Raw genomic sequence first — 24,790 nt, 5'->3', positions numbered from 1 at the left:
GATCGAACAATATACTGTATAATGCAGGGTTGGGGTCAATTACATTTTTTAGGTACAATTATGTTTTCAATTACCCATGCTCAATAACACTTCAATTGCGATTACAGTGAACAGCATTTTTTCCAATTGCAATTAAATTCCAATTATTTTTTTCAATTACAATTGTGTTCTCAGTTACTAAAGTTTAATTACAATTAATCACAATTACTGAGCCTGAAATAAATAACCTAATAAAAGTAAACCTTCTTGTGTTAGCGTTCTGTTCACATCTCTTATTATAACGGGTTCTAAATCAGCTGTAAAATACACTAAAAACAAATATATATCTTATTTTTTCCCCATCAGTTGGTTTTCTTGTTAGTCTACCTAATCAATGGAAATAGAGGTTTTAAAAAAAATTTAAATGTAAAATGTGGGAAAGCTTGATATGAAACATATTTTAATAATTGTTAACTAAATGTGTGTAGAGCTGTATGTAGAACTGTAACATGGTCCCCCATTTTTGCGTAAAATTATAATTACAATTTCACTATGATTATGACAGCAACAGATTTTTTAAATTACAATTACAATTATAATTAAGCCATAATTGTAATTAATGATCAATTCTGCGATTACGGTTATAAATTGACCCAAACCCTGATTATAATGCAACACAAACACGTTCACACAGGCAAACATAGGTTATATGGTTTTTGTTTTGATTGCATTATGTAGCAATGACTGTTTAATGTTCATCCACAGGATAACACACTGGGCCCGGCGCATCGAGCAGGAGTTCGACAGAGTCTTTCAGTACATCACTGGTGCTCAGCAGTTAAAAGGGGTGAGTTTGTGTGTGCGTGTGTGTGTTTTGTCCTACTCTTTTGCACATGCATAAGAGGTTGGTGTGCAAAACAAGTGCAAATTCATCAAGTTTAATCAAGAATAAAACCGCCAGAGACAATCGATCCAACGCTGTCTTTATTTCTCTAATTGTGATTTCCAGCAAACTGGACCAACAGAGTGGTTTTGTTTCCCCAGTACAGCCATTAAAGTCTTCTTAATAGCTTGGATATATTTATACCGATTGATGGTTTTTTACTTTCAGGAGGAAGAATGTGCTTTCACTCTGTGCACAAAATGAACGATCTCTGAGAAGCAGCAAGAGGAGCTCGGTATTACGCCCACAGAGGCTACTTTTAGAAAAGTTATGAAGCCAAATATCATCTGTAATAATGAAAGCTAATTTAAAGCCCTCATGAGCTGAGCGTCTGACACGTTTGGTGCAAGAACGCAATGGGAATGCACTTGAAATGGGCAGTAATCCCATCCCTGCTTTTTGCCTTCTTACCTCTAACAAGGAGATTTCTTTATTTATTTATTTGTTTGTGAACAGTCTAACTCAAAAACTAATTGATGGATTAATGGACTGTGCAGCTGATCTAAGAACTGTTAATTATCGTTACATCTTGGGCTAACTACACCGCCGTACACTGTGCTCTCCACAAATCATAATCTCTTGTCACTTGTTACTTTTAACTAATAAAATGTGCTTGTAGTATAAAAGCAATAACACACTTGGCCTTCGGCCTCGCGCCTGCGACCGAGTCACACCAGTGCTGATGTTTCAGCACAACAGCACTCCCTCTCATGTGATATTGCTTAAATATCCCAAATCTGGATCAGTTTCACAAATCAAAAAAAGCCAATTTTCAGCTGTTTGAGCTGGTTCTACAATATCTCCTGCAGGTGACTTTGCTGGTGACCCACCCAGAAGGACTTCTATCCTCAGGGTTTGTGTGTGTGTCATTATTCTTTAACTTCAGCCCCCAGTGTGTCAGCCGCGCACTGTTTAAGGGAGAGTAAATGTCCCTTAGGAGAGCTCTTCTTCTCTGCTTCATTGTCTGCCGCAGAGTTGGAACAGTCGCCTCCTGCAATAACACATTTTTTTTTAGTCATAAGTGTTTTTATCCTCTTTCAGTAAACAAAAAAGGGTTACATCGCCATCTGTAATTTTTCCTGATTTTTTTAGAGCGACCAAAAGCAGCACAAGTTGGTATTTTGACCTAAAAAACTAGCTAAAGGATCTAAAATCAGGCTGAATGCTTCACTCCAATAGAAAACAATGGGATGTTTATTGAATGAACTTACCTGCTGAAAAGCACTTTCTCAGCTGTTTCAGGTGACAGCGTGGGTTGAACTAAAAAAAACCGGACTAGCCATGTGTCCTGCTCTGAGGAGACATGTGGAGCACTGTGGGGCTGCACGTGTCTTGTGTTTGTGTCACAGCTGAGCAGATGGTCATCACGCAGTAATGCCTTCATATGAAACTCACTGGGTCATTCATTCCTCCATAATCCTTCTGTTCATCCAAACTACTAAAGAAAATCCTTCACTCAGCTCGCAAAGCTCAAAGTGATTGTGTGTTGTCGAGGAAACAAGTGCATTTTCTCAACATCCAGTGCTGCTGACATCAGATGGAATATATACTGTATACTATTGCTTTTGTATATTAAAATTTCTATAGATAACTAATTTACATTGCACTCATGTAGCTTTTCCGTACTTTAGTTTCAATCACTCACTTATTCTTCTATGTCCACTTTCTCTTATTTAGGGTCAGGGGTCTTTTCCAAATCTCTTTAAACCGCAATATTAAATGTTAAAGCTTAAACTTTAGATAATAGATTAGGTCATTTAGAATGACGATTGACATCTAAAAACACTCGCTTGTCTTTTACATAGTGGGACAACATTGAGAAATACCTACAGTGGACAAAAGACTGCAGAAAGTATTTTATCTGATGGTCCACAATCTGGGTTTTTCTAACAATTATATTGTAAGCTCGTCAAACAATGCATTGTTTGACTTGTCACTATGTGACCGCCATCTGTTGTAGTACCAAGTGATGCTGAAGATTTACTGATTAATCATAATATCATGATGGCTCTTGTGCAGAATTAAAAGGTGCCAAACCTGTATTCTTGTTCTGCACTTTTCACACAAGATCACCAGCCAACACACATCAAATATGTTTACTGCTCAATTTCTATTTACAGTGCATCCGGAAAGTATTCACAGTGCTTCACTTTTTCCCACATTTTGTAATGTTACAGCCTTATTCCAAATCGTATTAAATTAATCAAAATTCAATGCAAAATATCCCATAATGACAATGTGAAAAAAGTTTTTATTACGAAGAGTGGCCACGGTTACATGATGGTTCAGAATGAAAGTGTTCTGCTTCGTGTTTACATGGAAATAGTAACTCGCAAACTGAGGTTTACATGGAAAACCGGTTTATTCGGCTTTAGTTTATTCCGTTTTAGGTCTGGGCGTTGGGAAGGCTCTGATTGGACAGGGGGTGAACATGACGTATCACGTCTATCGGGAAAAACACACAACAAACCTTTTATTGTCGGTTGTAACGCAGAACACCACACATGAGAACTGTTTTCACCTTTATTTTGATTGTAGTTTTGAAGCAGCAGCTCGACAATAACACACTTTGGTCCACGGAGCGGAAGAGAGATAGGAACTAATCACCGGTAAATAAAGCCCAGTAAAACTGCAGAAAACAATAATCAGGAATAAATAGTTGCTTGCTGGTAAATATATAGCTCTAACAAAAGGTACAATGATACACTTGGTGATATTACAGCCTGTGCAGCAGTATGGGGACACAGTATCACCTGTTTGGTGAGGCCTGCTCCGTTTGCTGAGCTCCGTGTGTGATTAAAAAGTCCATGTGTCCGTGTTAATTTCCACACATTTATGCCTCCATCCATCCACAACTTTTATTCCACTTTAAAGAGGAATTAAAGCTCCCATGTTTATATTTGATGTAATTGGCACTTTTCTTTAAATGCTGACAGCAGAACTTCAATAACTGCTCTGCAGACACACATGGATCAGTGTCTGTGGCTCATGCGTCGTCACGCCTCTGATCAGTAAATCTGTGAGTCTTCTGAATAAAGCCGTGAACGTGCACACTTTCCTCTTTACAGTGACAGCTGGCTTGGCTAAGACACTGCTCTTGAACCTGATCTAGCATTTAACCACTTCCTGGTACAATATATTCGTCCCTCTAACAGATTACAGAATTATGAATGTTGACTATCACTGATAATGTTATGGTTAATTAGTATTTTCTGCGCAAAAGATCCAGTCATTCAAATATAGTTAAATAGCTGGATCAGCTGTGCAGCACGGCCCATCTGGTCACTATACAACTGAAGGATGGGCCGGAAGGGTAAATCTGTGTGTGTATTTATAGATGTTAGAGTAATCTAAACACGTTTGTAGGATTTGTTGGACCAGATTGCTGCGTCTCCGCCTCCTGGCATCTTGTCGGCTTGATGTGATTCCCCTTTTGGCAAATCCCCAAAAATGCACAGATTCAAGAAGGATCTCTTTTTCAAATTTCCACTGCTGAGTTTTCTGTGTTTACGGTCACTAAATTGGACTATTTGTATGGACGATTTTGTTTTTTATTTTGAAGGGCATTTGTTTTTGAGAAGAAAGCCGTCAGATCATGCCTGATAAAATAGCTAGCAGATATAGGTTGGTTTTCATGCAGAAATGCTGCTGTCTAACAATTTTTCAAAACAGTACTCCAGAAAACCAGTCATTTCATCCTCTGACGGTAGATTTTTTATCTGTAGTTGTATCCCTAAACTTCATATTTACACATTAAAACACTTTCAAATCTGAAAGTTAGACAGCTAAGCTTACTTAATTGTTAAAACTGCTACCCCCAATAGTGTTTTTAAATTAAATTAATGAATGTAGCATCATTAACTCCAAAAAGAAAGGAAAAAGGTCGAAATTGCCACTTAAAAGTTTCTTTTCATCTCCACCGTAAACACTACATTTGTTGACATTTTTGCACATTGCATTGTGGGATGTGGAGTCCCGCAAACAGATGCAAAGAAGTGTTTTTACATCATTCTTACTGCGATTTTTTTGTAAATTTTTTCGCTTTACACCATGTTATTCTAGTTTGTTTGCGGTATTCACCTTTTTTTTTCTCTTGTCTGCACATGCTGTCAAAGGTCAACACTACAAGAAGTGCAATCTTTTTAAGACGGCAATGCATGTTTTGTTATTGCAATTAAAGAAATGAATTTATTTTATTTTATAATTGTGACCATCACCAGCCCTCCCTAAGGAAGGGTAAGAAACATTTTTATTAAAGGGGGGATATGAAAAGAGAGGGCAGTGTTACACCTGGGGGTGGGGGTGGGGAGGGAACAGGAAGGAGAGACTCAAGGTAAGAAATGGAAAAGGTGAGGAAGAGTTGATTATTAAGTGAGAGTGAGATGTGAAGTTGTCGTTGCGCATATTGTGTTGTGCATTCAAACCATTCTGGTAACAAGTGTGAGGCTTATGTATAATGGTGGTGGCTGTGGACAGAGGGAAGGAGTGAGTGGTAATACCTAAAACAGGTATTTGGGGTCAACGTGTCTAAGGTTAAGCCCAGTACGAGTTTTATCCCACAGCCCAAGGCGTGTCAGTGTATCGTAGACCAATGTATGTGCAAGAACCACTACTGTAGAACCAAGCGCTGCCCCAGGCCACCCCCCACTGCCGAGCAGCCCCCCAGATGCTGCCAAGACCCCAAGCCGAGAGGCAGCCACCATGTCAGCAGAAATGCACTTTACACCGGGACCCTGCAGATGTTGCTCTAATTATGTTTAAAACTTTACAGATTTACAATGAAGAAAGGCGACGGTTCAGCCTGGTGAAGAATCAGCCTCGCAGGATGGTGGAGAAAGTAGCACTGGACATCGAGAAACTCTTGGCGAAGAAACGCAAAGCACTTGTTGTTAGTAAATGTTTGTTCTTTGTAATTATTCATGTGCTTTTTAATTATTTATATAAAATAAGTAATTCAGAAGGTAGGTGGAGATCTTAAAGTTAATTTAAAATTGAGATAATTTAGGCTATAGTACCTGTACTAGTCGCATACACTGTGTTAATGAAAATATGGGAAGATTTATTTAAAAACACATTTGATGTACTTTTTTGGAATTATTTTCTATCTATAGAGAGCAGCCATGTTTGGCTGGATGTGACGTTGTGTTTTTATAAGGCTATGTCTAACACCACTCTACTGCTCCTTCTATGTAAACTCTATGAGGACTTATTTGTGACTCTAATGTGACTCATTTCTGTACATGCAGAGGTTAGCCAGCGAAGCCGAGCGGCTGCAGCGCGAGCATTCATGGCAGGACAGCATCAAGGTAAGATATCTTCACAGATAAATAACAAACATACTATAACTTTTAAAACAAGGTCAATGGACATTTGTCAATGAAATAACAGTGATTTTTTTTTTTACTCCCCTTTTTCCTAAGACAAGCCTTAACATACTTTTTTATGCCACTTTATCATCAGCAAATATCTTTATACACATTTTAACTTGGACATTTACTCTGCTGGTGATACAAATGGTACTTAATCCATTTTGCAGACATCCCTGCTGTGCTTCACACAGTATTTCTGAGTGGTGTGATCTCAAAGTGTGCGACCTGAGAAAAAAGAGCATTCACACCAGTCGGCTGAGCAAATCCCTCGGTGCTCTGTCAGCTCAAACAGATAATGGTGTCCACTCAGCCGTGCTGCTCTTTTCGGTAGAACCCATATTGGCGTTCCACTTTTACACATGAAGTTTCATTGGCTGCACACAGTGTTGTGCTAGTTACTGAAAAAAAGCAACTAGTTACCGTTACCAGTTACTTCATTCACAAAGTAACTCAGTTACTATTTTGATTACTTACACCAAAAAGTAATGTGTTACTGGAAAAAGTGACTTTTGAGTTACTTAGAATTAAAGAATATATTATTTATTTTGGGTCATTTGTGTCCATACAGCTTCATATTAGTGCTGTAATAATATAATAATCCACTGTTGATCAACTGTGCCGCTGTATTAACATTGTTTTGGATAAAAGCCTCTGCCAAATGAAATGTTATTGTATCCAACCCTACAGTTTCTAATCATTTACATTCACAGCACTAAACTCTGCTCAGTATTTGTCTTTACAAACACCAATCTGACTGATACACTAAGTATTCTTTCAATATCAGTTTATTTACCTGAGAACAGCAGAAACTGAAAATGTTACAAGGAATTGTGAAATAAATAAAACACAAAACATCCTGAATATTATTAAAAATGAAAGTGGCTTCAGCATCATAAAACGCTTTTGTTTAGCCTTAGAATGTTCCCTTACAGCTTAAGTACAAAAACTAGCAATAATGTTCAACATAAAAAAATAAATGAAAGCAATCTGAATTAACATTCGGAATCAATTTTGACCAACTCTGCTTTACAAAAACTACTATAAAACAACCATAAATGATGTGCATATAAAGCACAAAACAACTGCTCAAAAATTAAAACAGTAATTTTTCAGCCTTAGCACAGTAATGTAAAGTAAGCTGCATGTATTCCAGGTGCACATTCTGCTGTTAAAAATGCTTATAAAAATAAATGTGGATAAACAAATTCGCGGCATTTTTTTCAGCTACACAATGCTAAACATATCAGTCTAACGACCTGCGTTAGCAGTGACTCAGCAGTAGCGACAGGCTTCTTGTTTACAACAACATACCGACCAATAGCTTTGCTGACCTGTCCCTGGATAACAGTCACAGTCCGTTAAAATCCAGCCGCTGTTGTTTTGGTGCAGAGGCTTCCATCACGTCCACCACGTTAGCTTAGCTTCACTGATGCATCTTTTGGAGACAGATGACAAGCTACTCTCGCATTGACTCGCCATGATTGGCGCACGTGATGTAAACAGAGACACGCTGACAATGCTTCTTCTTCTTCTGTTTTTCCATGTTTGGCACGGCGTCCCGCAAAAATCTGTAGCACCACCGTAAACAGGAAGTATACACTGCAGCTAGCAAAGTAACGGACAAACGCACCATATTTTAATGGTAACGGCGTTATTTCTTTAAAAAAATACTGCGTTCCAGTACTAGTTACTGTCAAAAGTAATGTTGGGGTGGAATGGTCTTCACCTCATCTTCTATCTGACATCTTTGAAGATAACACAATTAGTTCTGCTCAAACGGCTCGTTCACTGTAAACTGACTAAACTTTTACAGCCCAGTTGATGCTTTTTCGGAAACACTCCGCATGAGGTGTTTACTTCTCTGTTATTTTCTCTATTTTGTTGTTTTTGCATATGGGATGGTTTTTCTTAAAACTACATTTTCGGCCATGTGTGACACCATTTAGTTTATTCTGATGTCATGTTAAGGTTAGTTCCCACCTGAGTTCTTAGATTTTGCTCTTATTTTGGTTTTAAATAGTGTGTTTTGGAGCCACTTCTAATGTGTATCAAGCTTCTATTGGGAGCTTTTGCTGTGCATCGGAGCAGCCACAGCTGACAGCAGGGTTGGGGTCAATTATAATTGTAATCGCGTAATTGATCATTAATTACAATTATGGCGTAATTATGATTGAAATTGTAATTGAAAAGAATATGTTGCTGCTGTAATCACAATTGAAATGTAATTAAGTTTAGATAAATGGCTTTGTAATTGTAATTCTCTGGAAGTACATGGAAATTCTACAAAAACTGCTCATTACAATTTAATTTAACGCAAAACTGGGGAATGATGTTACAGTTCTATAGCTTACACATACAGTATGTAGTTAACCATTATTATAATGTGTTTCATATCAACTTTTCTCACTACCTGTCGATTCTCTTCAGGATCATTTTACCATTAAAATTATATATATATATGTATGTATATATATATAGGGGTATGTTGACCTACACCAAAATATTAATACTGTTTTAATGAATAAAGAAGTCTAACAAGGTAACCAAGAGATGAAAAACAAAGTAGATGATAGATGACATTTTTTTGTTTATTTTACAGCTGATTTAAGACATGGGTCAAAACTGAATTGTAATTTCAATTGTAATTGGAAAATAACTCGATTGATGAGCTTATATGATAAATCACCTCATGATGGACTTATCAAGTCATACTTTAGGTGTTAATTCTGGCTTTATGAAACAGTCTAAAATTAAATTCAAACAAATTTTTGTGGATATTTATCCACAAAAATAAGGCCAAAATAAGATTTTCAGATTTTTCTTTTTTGTGACAGACTCGGGTTCCAAAACATGTGCAACACTTGTAACTGACTCATAAATCAGAGCAACTCATCCCAGAGATGTCCAGTCACTGCTCAGTTTACTGGGGATGGGAAACATCAGTGGCAAAGTGATGCTGTCATGTTTAGTTGAGATGTAACGTTGAATGGAGACATCATCCAAAAATCACAAAGACCAACTCCAACTGCACGTTGTCACATTTACTTCACTATACTACGTCTTTTGAGAGACTCACAGATGGCGTTTCTCTACTTGAAGCTCACAGTCTGTCCTCTGATTCATGAGACAAAAAGGAGCAGAACCAGGAGCTGAACAATCAGAGACATTAGGCAACTGCGTCTGCTTTTACAGATACAATCTTTTCTCTCTCTCTCTCTCTCTTATGCAACTCAACTTTTAGGCAGTTTCTATCAAACAAAAATATGTTTTTCTCCAAAAAAAAAAAAAAGGAAATAAGTCCTACTTATTATGCTTCTTTTGGTTGCATAACCTTGCAGGAAATCAACATAAACATAAATGGTGAGTCATCTAAAAGGTGTCAAGTGTTTGGATGTATACTATATTTTTATGTATGTATGAAGAAACTTTTATATTCAAAGTGCTAAAATAACTGATTGAGGTCCAATTGAAAGATGAATATAGATATAAACTTGTATAATTTGAAGTGAACACAAAAATAATATTTGTATAACTCCAAATGCCCCCTCGCTATGTCTAAAGAGTGATTTGTTCATCCATCGGAGTGCAAAACATTATATTGTTCCCCAGCTGTCATCACTGCAGCCCCCTCACAGCTCCATCTGTTTTCTGCTAGGAGCTGGACATGGCTTATTATGACTCCAAGGCAGAGCTGGATTATGTAAGTTATAGACAAAAACCTCACTAAAATCTTTTGCTGAGAAGGTTATTTACATAAAGACCATGTAGTGTTTTTTATTATTATTGGTAGTGTAAATAAAAAGCTTCATGTCTCATGATTCTGTCTTTTTCCAGTACTCTATGGACGGAGAAGGAGAGTTGGAAAACCCATCGCACATTAAGCTGGAGTTTGTCTATGATCCAAACTTCAAAAACAATGTCAACTATTCCCACACTGCTGTTCAGATTCCTACGGATATTTATAAAGGAGGCAAGTCTGGTGCAAACTTTGGCCATTGTCAACCTCTTTAACCCAGTGGTATCAAACCCAAGGACAGCGGGACAAATCCAGCATGCCATAGCATCCAATTTGGCCCTTAGGGACAATTTTGTTTCACATTATTTTGCAAATTAAACTCCCATAATCATGTGAAACTAATTATTTTGGCACCTGAGGTAAAACAGGTGCTTAATATATAGTAAGTTACACACATGAGTGTAAATATTAGGTCACAAAATTGTTAAAATTAAAATGCTCAGAATCTTCTGGTCTGGCCCACTCATGATCAAACTGGCCCATATGTCTCCCCTGAACCTAAGGCAAGGCAAATTTATTTGTATAGCGCATTTCATACTCAAGGCAACTCAATGTGCTTTACATGATAAAACATTCAATTGTTTAAAATCAATAAGAACATTTAAAATCATCAGTAAAATCAATTAAAATCATCATGACATCAACAACATGACCAAAAATCTCTCTCTCAATCATACACAGTAGAGAAAAAAAGTGCCTTTAACTTTAATTTAAAAATGTTCACATGTGATACTGACTTCAGCTCTGCTGGCAGTTTGTTCCACTTCTTTGCAGCATAACAACTAAAAGCAGCATCACCATGTTTACTGTGAGCTCTGGGCTCCACTATCTGACCTGTGTCCATAGATCTGAGAGACCTAAACCCTTGCTTTAGCCTGTAAACATTTGTCTCGTGCCATTTAAAATCCAGGAACAAGTTGGCATGACAGAAACCAAGAATAAAGGACAAAAACCTTCATTTTTTTGGAAAAAAGTGATTTTCTTTTTTTTGCTAAATATGCTAGTTGAATTGATAAAGAAAGCACTCCATGCTTCAAATAATAGTAATAATTCACCTACAGTATTTACTGTAAATATTAATTGTGGACAAATTGCATTAAAACAGCCTTTGTTTCTGCCCCTACAGTCTGCTGCTCTGAGGTAACAAAAACTTGAGAATCTTTAAAAAACGTTTTCTCCCTTCTGTACTTTAGAGAGTACATAACTCTATTCAGTACATAACTTATTCAAATATTATTTGATTTCTGTGTGTGACAGCTTAGAATCTGTAAATAACTGAAAACGCCCCCTGGCCGACTGCTTCCTGATTCTTTCATGGCACATCTCATTTTTTTTAACAGCACCTAAAGGAGTGTATTCATAAGAAATGTTCTTACCCTCTAGCACCAATCATTCTGAACGAACTGAACTGGACACAGGCACTGGAGAGAGTTTTTATGGAGAACAGCCGCGAGGATCCGTCCCTGCTGTGGCAGGCATTTGGAAGTGCAACAGGAGTCACCCGCTACTATCCAGGTAGAGGAACAGTTTTTTGCCTCACTGCATGAAGGTTTTTACTGTTTCCCTAAAAGAAGCACAGACGGTTTGAGTTTATATTTCTCCCTTGTTTTTGCAGCTACACCTTGGAAAACCCCTGATAAGATTGACCTGTATGATGTCAGGAGAAGGCCCTGGTATAGTGTGCTAGTTAATGTGTGTTTTTAATAATGGTGACAGTGAATATAAGATGAGAACTTTTCGTTATTTTTGCTTTAAAGGTACATCCAGGGTGCATCGTCTCCCAAAGACATGGTCATCCTGGTTGATGTGTAAGAACACGTTTTTGTGTTACCATTGATTAAATATTATGAAGATATATTATACTGTAATCCTGAAAATATAAATCTAATCAAATTAGACAAACTGCATTGAAAGAGCAAATGCAAGTGAAAATGCTCAAATTGTATTCTAAACATTAACACAAAAATTAATGTGAAGGAAAAGGAACCCATGAAAGAAATATATGGACAATAATAATAATAATAATAATAATAATAATAATAATAATAAAGAGAAACAATCTCAATAGTGAGAATGCTTCTCAGAACAAAACATGTTTTTGTAGTGTTAATCAGCACAAGATAAGGCCATATAACCATTATTCTGAGAACATTGACCATGTTTTAGGCATTTAAAGTTTGGTCAAAGCATTAAGCATTCAAAAGGAAAAGAAATAATACTAACAGATTACTATCTTTGTGTTTTTCAGAAGTGGGAGCGTCAGTGGACTCACTCTGAAACTGATCAAAGCATCAGTGATGGAGATGCTGGACACGTTGTCTGATGATGACTATGTTAATGTGGCCAGGGTTGGTATCTGCAGCATCGACAATCGCTTTGTTCTATATTGTTTCACGTCCCTCAAGTCGTTTAATTATTGCTCAAACTGTGTTGCAGTTCAATGAGAAGGCCGAGGCTGTGGTCCCTTGTTTTAAACATCTGGTCCAGGCTAATGTTCGCAACAAGAAGATTTTTAAGGATGCCGTGCAGCAGATGCAGGCCAAAGGCACCACCGACTACAAGTCAGGGTTTCATTTTGCTTTCAATCAGCTGTTGAATGTAAGCCCCCCTTGCCTTACTTTGACAAGTATATGGGCCTGTACTACGAAGCTAGATTCCCTCTTATTGCGCTAACTTCCAGGATTTAATCAGTGTGTGCTGTCCTACGAAGCTGGATAGCTTCTTACGGGGCCAAATCACCATGGTAACTTAGGCTGAACGACTCACCTGGTTGGGACCAGGTTTTGTTCTGGCTAGGATCTGAGCGAGTATTAAAGCCCCGCCTCCTGACCAATCAGTTCTCTTAGAAAACAACAAAGGAGGATCATTGTGTGAACACTTCACTGTGTGGCTCTGATGTGACGCTGACAGCAGAGAGAGAATATTTAGGCATCGATCAAGCCTTTCATTTACTGATGACATCCTATAGGAAACTGGACTGACCTACACTAGTCAGTTGATGCGTGCATCGAGCGCTTTCAGACCATTAAATTCATTGATTCATTACATTTTTCGTTCATTCTGTGGTGATGCAGAGAGCCTCAGTCATGTAAGATAATATGAAATACGAATATTGTCCAGCGTATGATGTATACTGAGCTGTATGAACGCAGCATCAGTGCCACAGACAAGGTAAAAGTGAAAGTGAAACTGAACAGAGTGTCTGTTTATTCTCTTTTTATAATTTCACTAATTTAAGCATTAACACTCATCAATTCCTGCATTCATTCCTTGCTGCTTTTACTGCAGCAACAATGTTGTTCTTGGTCTGAATTATTGATTTTAATTTTTCATATTTTTAAAGATTTATTCCTCAATTGTGACGTAAGTTGCTCTACAGTTTCTCTGTGATTGGTCTGACGCTGAAATCACCTCGCTGAAATTAGCGAGTTGATATCGTCCTTGGTAGTACAGCTTCTCTCTGACGGAGAATGTTTGGTTAGGTGAAGCGGAGATAGCGGAGATTAATCAAGGATATAATTATCTAGATTCGTAGTACAGGCCCTATGTGTCAGCCTAAAGGCTTCTGTTGCTGTTTGTATACAGTGAATTTTGTTTTCTGTCCCTTTTAGAAGACAAATGTCCCTCGTGCTAATTGTAATAAGATAATCATGCTGTTCACCGATGGAGGAGAGGACAGAGCTCAGGATGTTTTCATGCAGTACAACTGGCCAAACAAGACGGTCAGCTTTCTTTAATTATCTCATTATTTTTGGACACCATTGGTGTGATAAAGACTGAGTTACCTCATTCAATCTCAACGTCTGATTTTCTGTTCTCTGAAAGGTTCGAGTGTTTACGTTCTCTGTGGGCCAACACAACTACGATGTCACACCCTTGCAGTGGATCGCCTGCACAAATAAAGGTGAGCTGAATTACTATGTTCTGGAGGACTAAAATGGTTAGAAACTCACAATTTATAAAAGGCTGGGTTTGTGAACCCACAAAGAGAACACTGATGTAACCAAGGTTTTTTACTTTAGTCATCATGGCCATGCTAGGGCTGGGTGATATGGATATAGTGCTGATTGATGTCGTCCCATGTGACAGTTTAGTTTTTATTTTTTAGCAAAAATATCAATACATTTTGATATAGTTTTCATTCACGTTTTTTTTTTTTTTTAGTTTAGTTTTTGTCACTTAAAAAAATGTAGTCGACAAACATTTTTGGTCTACAAAATGAACACGGCCAGTGTGTGATTAGAGGCGATGCAAAGAGTTAAAGCTAGAGCTAAATAAGCTAAAATAATACTGTATTGATAAAAACATGGTATTTTAAGAATAAAATATTGATATAACCTGAATCGATTTATCTTTCCCAGCAAGAGTGTTAAGGTGTATCTGGTTGAGTTTGACATTATTTTTTTTTTCTCCAAAAAAGTCAATTTACCTAAAATGTATAACCTCCAAATTAGGGGTGAGTATTGGCAAGGATGTTTCAATACGATACGTATCGCGATACGTGGGTCACAATACGATATTATCGCGATATGTCGTGATATTCTACCCAGTTAATATCAAAATTAAACGTAGAGATGATAAATCAAGTTGCTGTATATATTCATCAGAAGATATTGATCATTCAGAGGATAAATTGAGTCAAAACTATTTCCTTCAAAACATCCTATTTATTATTTATTATTTGTGTTTTTGCACATTTTCACTGAAAAAAAGACAATGCAGTGTTACACACTGTCATCATAAAATAAAGTGCAGCAAATTTCTTTTCACTGAAACAACTGTGTAGAAGTCTCAAAGTAACCATGACAACATAATGACGGCTTACTGATAATGCACAAAAATAAGAAAAAATAATTGATCCTATTGTGTCAGTTTAAACACTGATCTGAATAGATTATATGAAAATAAAGTTTCTATGCATACATAAATATTGCAGACATTACACACTGCCGTCATAAAATCAAGTGCATCAAATAACCATTGCAACACATTGAAAGCATTGAAACCACCACTGAAATATTGCACACAAAAATATTGATTAAATATCCAAAAACCAAAAAAAAATTCAATAAAAAATCGGCACCCATAAAATCGCGATATATCGTGAAATCGTTTTTTTTCAGACCCCTACTTAAAATAGTGATTTACAGGACAAAGACCAACATGTACCAGGTGTTGTATAAAGAGTGTGGAGTTAAAGATACAGTGGAGTTGATAAAGACAACTGGATGGTAAAGAAGGATTAGGATATGTTTTGGGTTTGTAATTTGTTTCTGCTTTGTTACCAAAAGGATTTGGGCTCTAATGGCATTTTTTTTACTTTAAACGACAGCCTTGTCCTTATAAATCTCTTCATCTGTGAGATTTCAGAGGGTAGATTCTGAGTCAAATTACATGCAGTCAAACCTGCATTAGTCATGAACCTCACCTTTGATTTTTCTGATGAAGTGACTCACTAAATCCCTTCTTTTTATTATCTTCTCTTTCTCTTCCTCTTCTTTCTCTGCTGGTTGCCAGGTTACTATTTCGAGATCCGCTCCATCTGTGCTATAAGGATTAACACCCAGGTGGGTTCCTCTAGAATCTCTAATGCAGCTGATTCCACTCTTTCACCAGTTCTCCCAGTGATGCTTGCTTGTGTCCTTGTGTCAGCGCTTGTACTGAAGCATCAGTTGGTCATGATACTCCTTGTGGTTTTCCAGGAATACCTCGATGTGCTGGGGCGCCCCATGGTTCTGGCAGGCAGCGATGCCAAGCAGGTCCAGTGGACCAACGTGTACCAGGATGCTTTGGTGGGAACAAAACACCACATTGTTTGAATATAAATAAAAATAAACAAAAACACTTTGATAAAGCAGTTTTGGTGAAGTAATTTTCTAATCTGTCTGTACATTTTGTAGGGTCTTGGTATGGTTGTCACTGGGACTTTGCCCGTATTCAATCTCACAACGGATGGAAACTCACAGGTATGAAGTTGGTGATCAGAGAGTCTAGCATGCTGTTGGTTAGAATTGCCCTTTTAATTGAGCTTATGTTATGTATTAACGGCAAAGCACTGCAAGGAGCATGTTTTTATTTCAAAACCATAACATCAAAAGATACAGTACATACTAAAACTCAGTGTTTACAGTTCACTGGGACTAGGACATTTTTGGATTGACTTCCACAAGAGTGTAAATACGCACTGTAGTTTATTGTGTATATGGTGATTTTACATGTGAAAAAGCCTGTAAGGACTGCTGACAACCAATGCACAAAGGGTTGTTACTTATCTTTAGTTAAAAGTCATTTAAAGTGGGATTTGAGGTATCCATTGGACTAATAATCTACGATATACCTTCTTTGTTGAGGTTTTTCCACAGTTTTTAATAGAGATGAGCCGGATATTCGGCTGAAACGAGTATCCGGTACGGATAAAGAACTTTTGTCGCGTACGAGTATTATACGAGTCAATATCTGTGCTCGGATTGAATGAAAATCCTTATTGAATAGTTGACTCTGCATCAGTCACAGTGCTCCTCCCCTAAGCACATACTTATGTGTTGCTGTCTGATTGTGTCCCGCAGCAGCTCCGCTCTGCTCGTCTCACTCACTGACAGCTCTGTCACTCCCTCAGTCACTCAGGTTTGCTGGTCTTTTCTGTTAACATTTAGGGTTTCTTCAGCTTCATGTTTGTTATTACATCGGTTTGTACTTGCTTATTAACCCGTAGTGTTCTGGTGAATGTGGGTTCGTTCAGACGTGGTGCTTGGTGGAATGCGACTCGCCTTGCATCTCTGACTGTCGGATACTTTTTTCTTTTCTTTTTTTAATCGTCAGATGGCTCTAACCACTTAGTAGTGGTATAAATATTACAAATTAATTAAGCTACACACACACACACACACACACACACACACACACACACACACTCACTCCCTTCCTTTCCCTCTTTCTGCCTGTTGTCTCAATTTTGTTTTTTAAACACATACATACAAAAATAGGAAAGAACCAAAAAAAAAAAAAAAAAAAATTTCACTGATCACAAAAAAAGTAAAAAAAAAAAGAAAGTTATGTTGAGTATGAAAACTCCTGTTCATTACATTTTACTTCATAATTGCAACTGCATGTGTTTTATTCATTGTACTGTAAATAGTTTGTTTTGTTATTGTGATCAAAACCATTGATCTGAAATTCAATGCTGTAAATAGTTTTCTAATCAGCAATAAATATAACAATTTCTGATCAACCCATATCAATGGCATGCTTAAAATAATGTACCGGTTAAAGCCCCGCCCATTTCAAGACAACCCCACCCACTTCCGGGTAAAATACCATCCACTTCTGGGTTAAATCCCGCCCACTTCTGGGTTAGGCCCCACCTACTCCGAGTACTAATACAGCTAATTCACATGGTTAACAGATATCGATAATTCTGTACTTGCTCATCCCTAGTTTTTAAGCTTAGCTATTGTATAATTTCCTTCTCTAAAGAATCTGTGCCACCATGACAGTGCTTTTGATGTTCCTGATGTTGTGATAATGTTCTTTATAGCTTTTCTTCATGCCTCACTTTTGAAAATGTTAACAGCTGCAACAACCAAATGTTCCCACTGTGAGGCTAATGATGTATTATCTTATCATGCCAGAATGTTCACCTTTTTATTCAAAAAATGCTTGCTGATAAAACGGCTCTCTTACATTAAACATGTATTTAAGTAACAACTGTATTTATGTCATGTCTCTTAAGGAAATATTCTAATTCTCATTTGTTTTTGGCATATACTCATACAACAGATTCTCATTGTTTTGTTGCACTGGTCAGCTTTTATTTAACATCTGTTGTGTGTTTGCTTCTTTTTTTTTGTTTTTGCTTCTGCTTTTTTCTAAGAATCAGCTGATTTTGGGCGTCATGGGAGTTGACGTGCATCTTGATGAGATAAAGAGGCTGACTCCACGATACAATGTATGTATACAGTCGCACTGTGGCCCTTGTATTTATACCAAGCCTTCAGGGGTTTAAGATTAATCCAATACTTGATAGCTTTGTTGTGTTGCTTTTTAGAAACAATCACTTATATGCAACAATCTTAGGCCTCAGATTTTTGAAAATGTTCACAAATTCTGTTTCAGAGTTAACCCAATTCTGCTTTATTTCTGTTTTATTTGTTTCCCCCTGATTTGACCTACTAAATATTCTATAATCACACCAAGAATGTTTATTGTGGATTAACTTAATTACATCTTGTAAAAATTTGTATTTTTCTCTGCTTTAGAAATGCAGGACAACACAGTAGATTCAAGCCTCCCCAAATCTTGCAAATTGATTGTTGATCGGTAATATTTTGTGTGATATTTGACATATTCGACTGTTTGTTTGTCTTCCAAACACTAGCTATACCATACTTTATATAACCATCCATTTACTGGGGAAAAATACGCTGAAAATGTGTGTTATTCTTCCAAAACATGTAGGTGAGGGTATAGTTCATCTCTATTTTATTTCAGAAGAGTAATCCCGTCAATTCCATCACTTTTCTGGGATCCAAGAAAATCGCACAGCTCGAACCAACTCCAAAGTTTGGTCTTGAGTAGTCAAAGAGAAAATGTTCAACACATGATGATGGAAATATAACTATGTAAATTTTTAACTGAAGCCAGGGGAAAGTCATGAATTTGAAACCAGACTGAGAATGAAACAATAGTTCTGAAACCCTCGGTTAGTGATTGTTTAAGGAGAGCAGTCATAGTCTTGCTGGCCTTGACAGCCTTCAACTGCAGTCACATGTTTACATTTGTAGCAGACCAATGCCGGTCAGTCCTAAACTGCTTTTTTTTTTATCCCTCTGTTTCTGTGCAGCTCGGAGCCAATGGATACATATTTGCCATGGATCCCAACGGCTATCTGCTCCTACATCCTAATCTTCAGCCAAAGGTCATTACCTTGTAGCTTGACATCCACACACTAGGTCAGAGTTCCCTAACTGGTGGGTCGGGAGCAAAAAGTGGGTCGGGGACATGTTTTTCCCATTTTTTTGCATTTATGTTAAATTTAGAATTTTGATTCAACTAAAGTAACAAAAATCTTGATTCAAAATCATTTGGCACAGCTTTACTTCCGTAAGTTGAGAACTTCTGCACTAGGTTATGGCTTAAAGAAGCAAGTTATTTTTAAATATGGTACTTAGAAAATGTGGTTTTTGATTTTCTTTCAGCTTGTGAACCTCCCTGAACCTGTGACACTTGACTTCCTGGATGCAGAGGTGGAGGATAGCAACAAAGAGGAGGTGAAGTGGAAAAACTTGGATAGTTTTGCATTCGATCAGTGTTGTCTGTGTTAAGAAAATCCTCATTGTCTCTGTGAGGCTTCTGCATGTTAACAACACATAAAACAAATTGTATTTATTGTGTAGATCCGCCGACAAATGATTGATGGGAGACCCGGTGAAATGCATATCAAGACACTCATCAAATCAATTGATGAGGCAAGTGTAGTTTTTAAAAAGTCTTTCTTTATTTTACTTCATCAGTTTCACCATCATACATTAAAGTCTTTATCTCTTCATGTTAATACTTTTTTCCGAGTCATGTTCATTTCAGTAACTTAGTAAAGGCTACTGGACTTTCTTACTTGTAGGTTTTACAATAGATACAGTTTATCAGCTGCACATGTCTTGCTTGAATCAGTGTTTACTTTACTATTTAGAAGGCACATGAAACAGACAAGTGACAGGTTACATACTAACACAGGCTGACACAGAAAAGCTCTGCAGATGAATACATTTCAACAAATAATGATCCAGGCATTTGGAACAGCTTCAAATTGCAGCTTATAATAAAGTACACAGAATAACACATAATAATAGGCATGGTTGGGGGTCTGTTTTGCTCAAGGGAACGAGACTTTGCCTGAGGACGAGGCCCCTCCTATGTTTTCTTCCTCAGTCCTACCCACAGCACCCGTTTCTGCAGATTTAGCTTTTAATTTACTTATTTTAAATACTTTTGTAAGAAACCCCTGGCTTATGTTGTCTGTACTCATTTATGAACACATAAAAAAAAAAAAAACAACAACTTGCACCCCCTGCTCTGTCAAAATAAAGTCGATTGGGCTACTCTGAAAGTGGATGAATAAGTACACTGACACTAAAAAACAATGTGATCCCTACTCTAAAGAGGACTACTTCTTCAGAGCTAGCAGCACGGGTAAGGAACTGTGTGTGAGCAAGTGACAGAGGAAAGAAAGGGGCGATCACCTCTCCTCCGGCCATACTTTAGCATTCCTCACTTTGATAATCATTCTCATGTATTGTAGCGATGTAAAAATGTAGAAAGTAGCCAAATACAGCGCACAGAAAAACAGAAGTAAACAGCATTTTCTTGCATGTTGAGATGACTTACTGAAGGGGGAGTGTTCATGGGCGTGTCAGACAGGCAAGGAGTTTCTTAAAGAGACGGCGAAATCGAAGCATCATGATCAGTTTTGCTACAGAGGGAAATTTCATTCAAGTTTTTTTTCATATTTGCTGCATTTTCCAAACAATTTTGGGTAGCATAGTTATTTGATTATTCTATGAAATGGTACTATTTGCCTGAAAAAAAACACGATACCGCCCTTTTAACAACTATTCTGTAAAAACCTTGATCTCATGATAATTGCATGTATTGTATTGCCATACAGATACTGTGAGAACACATAATTGGCTTCTTTGTGAATCCAGTTAATAACAAAAACCTTCCTTGCATTTTTATGTTTTGTTGCAACTGAAGGTTTACATTGAACATCTTTGCTGCGCATCAGCAAAGTAAACTTAAAAGTTCTAGATTTATATCTCTTAATTTTTGGAATATGTCCACCTTTGTAGCAATACATCGACGAGGTATACCGAGCTTATACTTGGACTCCAATCAATGGCACAGATTACAGGTGACTTTTTAACACTCATTACTCAAAAATAATAAAGCAGCTGCTGATTTCTGCTGAGGTCCTACTGACACATATTTATTGTCTCTTCTCGCTCGGATGCTGCGACCTGCAGTCTGGGTCTGGTCTTACCTCCCTACAACGAGTTTTACATCCAGGCAGACTTGAGCGATGTGATGTTGCAGCTCCAGTGTGAGTATGCAGCAGTCCAGCTTGTCAGAGATGGTTTGTGGTGAAGTCTCAGCCTCACAGTCTTGATTCTCCGTTACAGACATGCAGTCATTGCTGCCCAGCTCGTTTGAGTCAGCAGGACATGTATTCCTTGCTCCAAGGTGAGTTAGTCAATGGCCACATTTACATGGGAGCTTTAAATTCTCTTAAATTCAGAATAAAAGTGAAAACCTCTTTGAACTCACGCGTTGCGCTGTGCATAGAGACAGACGGTAATATACACAAAAATGTGACTGTAGACACACACACTGCAAGTTCATAAGCTGAAATGCGTCACTACAACAACAGGTACACACAATCATGATGTGAAGCTCACACACAGCCTTACAGACACCACTCAGGGGCAAAGAGCACTGCTCTCGAACCACCTCATGCACATACGCGATAAGACGTACACACACGTCCACGCACACGCAGAGATAGACGGGAATACACACATGGCATAGATGTGTCTGTAATACACACATAGCTTGATGAACCCTCTGATTAGACCAGAATCTGCTTATTATAGAAGCACAGTCAAAAACATCACCGCTACAGCGCGCTGTTTCACACGGAACACAGTGGACTTTCTCATTTAGGCTGTCAATCAATGCTCACTGAGGGCTCTGATTGGAGGAAACTCTCCTCTCAGCTATTATAGGAGGGGTGGGATAAGCAGTGAAAGTTGATGACGCAGGGGAATCTAAAGAATCCATTTCAGCCAATAGCAAAATTCAGTTGTAACAGTTGGCGTTCAACCCTTAGTGGCCAGTATATCTGACATTTTACAAATAAACACGCAAAATTTGAAGAGTGGGATTAGGATTAGTAAACAGCACCATTTAATACCCAAATACACATGTATTCAGCAGAAAAAAGTGGGTTTGGGGTTAAGTTGCTTTTTAATTCCTAATGCAAATGTAATTCCGAATTAAACTTAAATCTGAATTAGGTGGCTGGTTTATTCCGATTTGAATTCTGAATTAAATAGTTTTGATCTTGTAAACACTTAATTCCGCTTTAAGTTAATTCCTGTCGTTCTGCACATGTGTGTCTTGCAGCAATGACGCGCGCTGACGACGCAATCCAAGACGGCTGCCTAGACTAGAGCCGAGACTATTTATTTAACAAGAGCCATAAAATACATGGACATAATGAAAAGAATGGATGGATGGAAGCATTAATATGCTGACATGCACACAGACTTATTACACGTGCTACTGTTAAAAACTGTTAAAAACTACAATCAAAATAAAACTGAAAACAGTTCTTATTATGTGGTCTTTTATGTTGTAGCCAAAAAGAAAAGGTTTGTTGTGTGTTTTTTCCGCTAGACGTGAATATGTCACATTCTCCCCCTGTCCAATCAGAACCCTTCCCAACCCCCAGACAGAAAGCGGAATTAGATACATTTGTGGCCATACCAGCCTGTCATTGCCCAATCTCGTTAGATTTTGGAAGGTCTGGGCCTGGTTAGTAGTTGGATGGGAGACCACTGAGAATTCCAGGTGCCTCAGTGGGGGACAGTCACTCGAGTGGTATCCGTCGTTGCGTCCTTGGGCAAGACGCTTCACCCACTTTGCCTAGTATGAATGTAGTGTGTAAGTGAGTGTTTGTGGTGGTTGGAGGGGCCGATGGGGCACTATGGCAGCCTCGCTTTTGTCAGTTTGCCCCAGGGCAGCTGTGGCTACAATAGTAGCTTACCACCACTAAGTGTGGCGTGAATGAATGATGCTTTAATTCTGTAAAGCGCTTTGAGTGTCCATGATCAAGTGTTATATACAATCCAATGCATTATTATTATTATTATTATAAATCTGAATAAAACTCAGTTTGGAATTACTATTTCCATGTAAACACGAAGCAGAACACTTTCATTCCGAATAATTTAATTAGGAATAACTAAATCAGAATTAAAAAACATCATGAAACCGTGGCCAGTGATACCAACACCGATAGGATAAAAACAAAAAAGTCTGATTCTTACTGTTATCTCTACAGGGAATACTGCAAGCGTCTGCAGCTCTCCGACAACAACACACAGTTTCTGCAGAATTTTCTCTCCTTGATGTTGGACATCTCTCCTGAATCGGATGAGTGTGAGTACCTGGGAGAGGGAGGTGCAGGTGAGACATGGAGACAATGTGTCCGTCTTTTTGTTTCTTACTGCAGGTGACCAAGGCCTCATACACAACCTGATTCTGGACTCCAGGATAATTGGGCAGCTCGCGTCCCGCATTTGGAAGAACAAAGACTTGAACTCGTGAGTCACGCATTGCACATCAGTGTAAAATGACTACAACCGACTAAGAGAAGATGAACTATTGCAGGTATGGATTCCTGGCTGTGTTTGCATCCACCGATGGAGGTATAACTCGAGTTTTCCCAAATAAGTAAGTGATTTATGGCTTTTTTACAGTCACATTTCTGTGTCGTGGCCTGCTTCTGACACACAGCACTTGGTTTCTAACCTTTTGCAGTGCTGCTGAGCAGTGGGATGAGGATCCCGAGCCCTTCAATTCAAACTACTACAGAAGAAGCCTGGACAACAGAGGCTATATGTTCAAAGCCCCGTCAAGATCCTGTGAGTAACTGCTAAGAGTGTGCATTGCAATCAATCTGATGTTACGATTCGCAATTTGCGTGTCACGATATGCTATAACTTGATACTAAACAATACGATATGCATCGCGATATATCGTAATATCAATAATTACAAATTCATGAAATACAGTTCAGTCAGGACCACTTTAGTCAAATTTAATGATTTATTAACAATGATAATGCATTTGCTTTTTGTGTAGCACCTGCAAACGCTTCACAATGATGTGCATGCAATCTTGTATTTGGTGGTATGGGTCTGTTCCGGGATTTCCTTGCCCTTTCCTCGTGCTTATGTGGAAAGCCGGAGGTAGGGAGAGCACTCTTCCCTGACCATCCATGAGCCCTAGCAAAAGGCTTAATCAAGGAGAGCGCATAGCAGAAACCCCCTGGAATAGAGCAGAGCAGATGTTAATGACAACGGAATAACACGCAGTTAGTTGCAACACGGTCAGCCAGACCCTCCAAGCACTAGCTGGCAGCTGAGCAATATGAATTTAATATGGACTTGTTATGAGTACTCCTTGCTTTTCCACTCGCCAACGTGGAAAAGCCCAGGGCGGGGAGAGCACTTCTTTTCCCTCCATGAGCCCTCATGGAATGCCTGAAGCAAGGAGCGCAGTCAGCCAGACCGCCCCAAGACCATATTATGCCGTCTAGCAGAAAGACAGCTCTATGCTGGCTAACTGCTGAGAAATATGAATTACTATGGGTCCTCCTAAACCAAGGAGAATGGGTACTCCATGCCCACATTAAAAAGCCCAGGGCGGGGATTGCTCTCCCTTTACCTCTATGAACCTTCATGGAATGCCTGAAACAAGGAGCGTGGTTGGCGAGACCCCCGAGAGGCAGCACTATGCCGGCTGGCAGCATTCACAAGCAGAAGATTTCCAACGTCCCATAGCTTTTAGCGTGGAGACTGGAGCTATGGGTGCTGTGCTTGTTGCTGCTCCTATGTGGAGAGAATGAGTGCTGTAACTTTGAGG

The 24,790-nt window shown here is 38.3% G+C and overlaps 1 protein-coding gene across 2 annotated transcripts in view; it reads left to right on the top strand.

The window, feature by feature from the left end:
* Positions 1–24,790, top strand: part of cacna2d2b (calcium channel, voltage-dependent, alpha 2/delta subunit 2b) — a 57,557-nt gene that overhangs the window by 19,746 nt on the left and 13,021 nt on the right. The window contains exons 2-27 of one of the 2 annotated variants that reach the window (XM_028446292.1): positions 745–826; positions 5,694–5,810; positions 6,169–6,228; positions 9,947–9,991; positions 10,126–10,261; positions 11,471–11,602; positions 11,703–11,760; positions 11,845–11,895; positions 12,336–12,435; positions 12,524–12,685; positions 13,699–13,809; positions 13,913–13,991; positions 15,605–15,654; positions 15,790–15,879; positions 15,988–16,053; positions 17,964–18,032; positions 18,927–19,001; positions 19,282–19,353; positions 19,480–19,551; positions 20,932–20,993; positions 21,106–21,182; positions 21,262–21,322; positions 23,205–23,302; positions 23,376–23,466; positions 23,534–23,596; positions 23,684–23,787. In XM_028446292.1, coding sequence (XP_028302093.1) covers positions 745–826; positions 5,694–5,810; positions 6,169–6,228; positions 9,947–9,991; positions 10,126–10,261; positions 11,471–11,602; positions 11,703–11,760; positions 11,845–11,895; positions 12,336–12,435; positions 12,524–12,685; positions 13,699–13,809; positions 13,913–13,991; positions 15,605–15,654; positions 15,790–15,879; positions 15,988–16,053; positions 17,964–18,032; positions 18,927–19,001; positions 19,282–19,353; positions 19,480–19,551; positions 20,932–20,993; positions 21,106–21,182; positions 21,262–21,322; positions 23,205–23,302; positions 23,376–23,466; positions 23,534–23,596; positions 23,684–23,787 — 2,183 coding nt within the window. Of the gene's footprint in view, positions 1–744; positions 827–5,693; positions 5,811–6,168; positions 6,229–9,946; positions 9,992–10,125; positions 10,262–11,470; positions 11,603–11,702; positions 11,761–11,844; positions 11,896–12,335; positions 12,436–12,523; positions 12,686–13,698; positions 13,810–13,912; positions 13,992–15,604; positions 15,655–15,789; positions 15,880–15,987; positions 16,054–17,957; positions 18,033–18,926; positions 19,002–19,281; positions 19,354–19,479; positions 19,552–20,931; positions 20,994–21,105; positions 21,183–21,261; positions 21,323–23,204; positions 23,303–23,375; positions 23,467–23,533; positions 23,597–23,683; positions 23,788–24,790 lie in introns of both variants that reach the window. The other variant, XM_028446291.1, reaches the window with a different exon arrangement.

The sequence above is a fragment of the Gouania willdenowi genome, chromosome 5, assembly GCF_900634775.1.
Source record: "Gouania willdenowi chromosome 5, fGouWil2.1, whole genome shotgun sequence".
NCBI classification, from domain to species: Eukaryota; Metazoa; Chordata; class Actinopteri; order Blenniiformes; family Gobiesocidae; genus Gouania; species Gouania willdenowi.
Note: the sequence above shows the minus strand (reverse complement) of the source record. Positions and strands in the feature narration are given on the sequence as shown.